A 2879-nucleotide genomic window follows, 5' to 3' on the forward strand; every position below is an offset into this window, starting at 1 on the left:
AGGAATGAATGACGGAGGGGGCAGACACAGCTGACTCTGCCTCTAGATAGGCAGAGCCAGCTGTCACTCATGCAGCTAGGTGGATCTCAACAGTATTGTCGGGATCCATCCCAGCTGCTGCGTTCTCAGTAAATCACGGGCAATATCCCATGATATACTGTGCTTTGGGTCACGGGAGGAGATTAGTATATGTCCTTCCATGACCCTAAAGAGAACTATGGGGAAAAACACTTACCCCATTGTTCTCTTTTAACTCCTGCATTTAGTGTTGCTTAACTGAGTTATTAATGACAATAGAACTACATTCATTTGTGTCTTTTATAACTGTCTGGAGATAGGCTTCAATGTGTTGTGTGCAAGTGACAGGTCCACTTTAACAAGTTGCAGGACAAGTGTCAAAAGCATGGGTGCATTACCTGCAAGAGTAGTTGTCAACTGTAAGGTGAAAAAATTGCTGGTCTTGATATTACACTGCCTTTATTCCCTATTCCTTTTTTAAGTATGTTCCTCATGTGTCAGCTAAGAGCATGCCATGGAAAAGTGTTGTTTAAACAGAAAATGCAATTGCTTGAAGATGCATCCCTATTCATTTCCTGATCTGCGCGAATAAAAGCCCATATGACATTCACTTGCAGAATAAATAGATGTATTTTGCTTGTCCCAGCACATGACTGGAAAAAGGCTTTGAAATTCCATCTTACTTAGGCACCAGTAATGTCGTGTGTTTATTTATAGTCCCCACACGTGCTTTCCTTGGTAACATTTTCTTTCGCTGTAGACGTAATACCTCAAAGGGGCCAGTTTCATTGGTAGATTTCATTTGGTTATTTCCTTTTTTTTCAGTGGAAAGGAACAAATACTTAATGCAGCTTTAATAGCTTAGCCTGGCTGAAAGGATTCTTCAGCTCCTTGGCTCCTAGAGTGACGAAATCATGCTGTAATTTGAGAACAGATACCTCTTCTACAGCATATCATTAGCCAAAAAAGAAAAAAAAACTTTGCAACAGCAGCCCAGATGTTGAAATAGTATAGTAGCATGCTGCAGAAGAGAGCAATCTCTCACTGCACAGACACGCTGTGCTACTCCTGCTGCACCCAAAGAAGGCATTGGAGTCTGCTGTCTTTACGTATGAGCTCTTCCCTGTGTTCTCAGTGTCTCTCACCGATTGAATGCAGACAATTTTTGGTCAGAAAACTGAACAGAACTTGACTAAGGCAGACTTGCACTCTTTATACCTGGAGTGGCTACACAATATTTAATTCCAAATTAGCAATTTGTGGAATGTCAACGGTGCATCTTGCTGCCAAGGAGGATATCTGTGCTGGGCTTGGGAATTTAAATTCTATTGCCTGACTGTCTACTGCTGGCACCGTTGCAAGAGATCGTTCTGCACAATGAAAGGATTTCAACTACTGTGGCTTGGAATTTTCTGCAACCTGTGTCATGGTTTCTATAATGGCCCCCTGCACCCCGAGATGTCCAATGGAACTCTGCATCATTATTTTGTCCCCGACGGGGACTATGAAGAAAACGATGACCCAGAGAAGTGTCAGATGCTCTTCAAAGTGATTGACGACAGGCCATGTGCTTCTGGAGAGGGACAATCCCTTTCCTTAAAGGAAGAGTTTGTTGTGATCAAAAGACAGATTGAGGATTCTGAGAGAGTACTTGAAAGTATCAGTAAAAGCATATCCTATGACCTGGATGGAGAGGAAAGCTACGGAAAGTACCTGGGGAGGGAGTCCTCCCAGATCAGCGAAGCCTTCTCCAACTCAGATAACTCTTTGACGGAGCTGGAATTAAAGTTTAAGCAGAGCCAGGAAAACGATGAGAACGAGATGAAAGGGTTAAACGATGACTTTGTGGATATGATGATCCACACAAGAGCTGTGCTCAAGGAAACCTTAGATGTCTCACTGGGACTTAGGGATAAACATGAACTCCTGTCTTTAACTATTCGAAGCCATGGTGCTAGGCTAAGCAGGCTGAAAAATGAGTATCTGAAAGCTTGAAACCATGAAATCTGGGGGCTTCCTGTCTTTAATTTATGGAGATTCTTACCATCTTAAAGTATTTAAAAGTAGCTCTGACTCATGATGTATGTATAGCAAAGGCTCAGGAAGTACTGAGTTATTTCACAGATATCCCTATGATCTTAGAATGACTTCCTCTATGCAAAAGTGACAGTGATTTTTTTAATTATTTTTTTTTTATTATCCTAGCACTTAACCCATTTGACTCCATGTAGAACTGCAGCGCAGTTCAATGCACACCTCTAGTGAGGTTAAAGTAGTCAATTAATTAATTCATAAATAAGGAGGAAGTAAAACAAAATGCATTGTAACGCTATGCATTGTTTTTAATATTTAAATTACTACTTTCTATGTCAACATTTTGGTTGATCCTTGAACACTTAAATTTAAATTGCTGATAGAACCAGGCATCGGGGATGCAATATCATGTTTTAGCAGGTTCGTGCAGCATTTATCGAGTTAAATTATATGTCAAAATTTATTTTTTTAAAGCCTGATTAGAACAGGTTCTGTACACCTTATGCTGGTATATATTATTTATTTTATCTGGATTGCTGCATTGATGAAAATGAATATGCTGTACATAAGAAGCATTCTATTATAGAGTAAATAGCTTGTTTTTAGGCATAAGAATAGTTGAATATATTTGTATTCTGTTGCACAGGACAGTATTATGTATCATATGTGTTTCCTATTTACATAATGGAACATTTTCACAATATCCTATATAAAACCTAATAAAATTAAATCCATCCACTTCAGGTTATTTCTACTGCCAATTTGCTTAAATTATGCATTTTATAGGGATGATAATCAGAGATAACCCTCAATGCAGGCAGCATGTT

At 39.4% G+C, this 2879-nt stretch overlaps 1 protein-coding gene across 1 annotated transcript; it reads left to right on the forward strand.

Moving 5' to 3' along the window:
* The first annotated feature begins 897 nt into the window (after positions 1-897).
* FIBIN (fin bud initiation factor homolog (zebrafish)) lies at positions 898-2208 on the forward strand. Its single transcript, XM_018564092.1, has one exon. It carries the CDS (start codon positions 1396-1398, stop codon positions 2011-2013), a length of 618 nt encoding a protein of 205 aa, XP_018419594.1. The 5' UTR covers positions 898-1395; the 3' UTR covers positions 2014-2208.
* Positions 2209-2879: the final 671 nt, after the last annotated feature.

This window comes from Nanorana parkeri, unplaced genomic scaffold, assembly GCF_000935625.1.
Source record: "Nanorana parkeri isolate BGI_ZX_2015 unplaced genomic scaffold, ASM93562v1 scaffold724, whole genome shotgun sequence".
Taxonomy (NCBI): domain Eukaryota; kingdom Metazoa; phylum Chordata; class Amphibia; order Anura; family Dicroglossidae; genus Nanorana; species Nanorana parkeri.

Excerpts from the sequence above, each read along its gene's own strand:
- FIBIN (XM_018564092.1), top strand. The coding sequence starts at position 1,396 with ATGAAAGGATTTCAACTACTGTGGCTTGGAATTTTCTGCAACCTGTGT.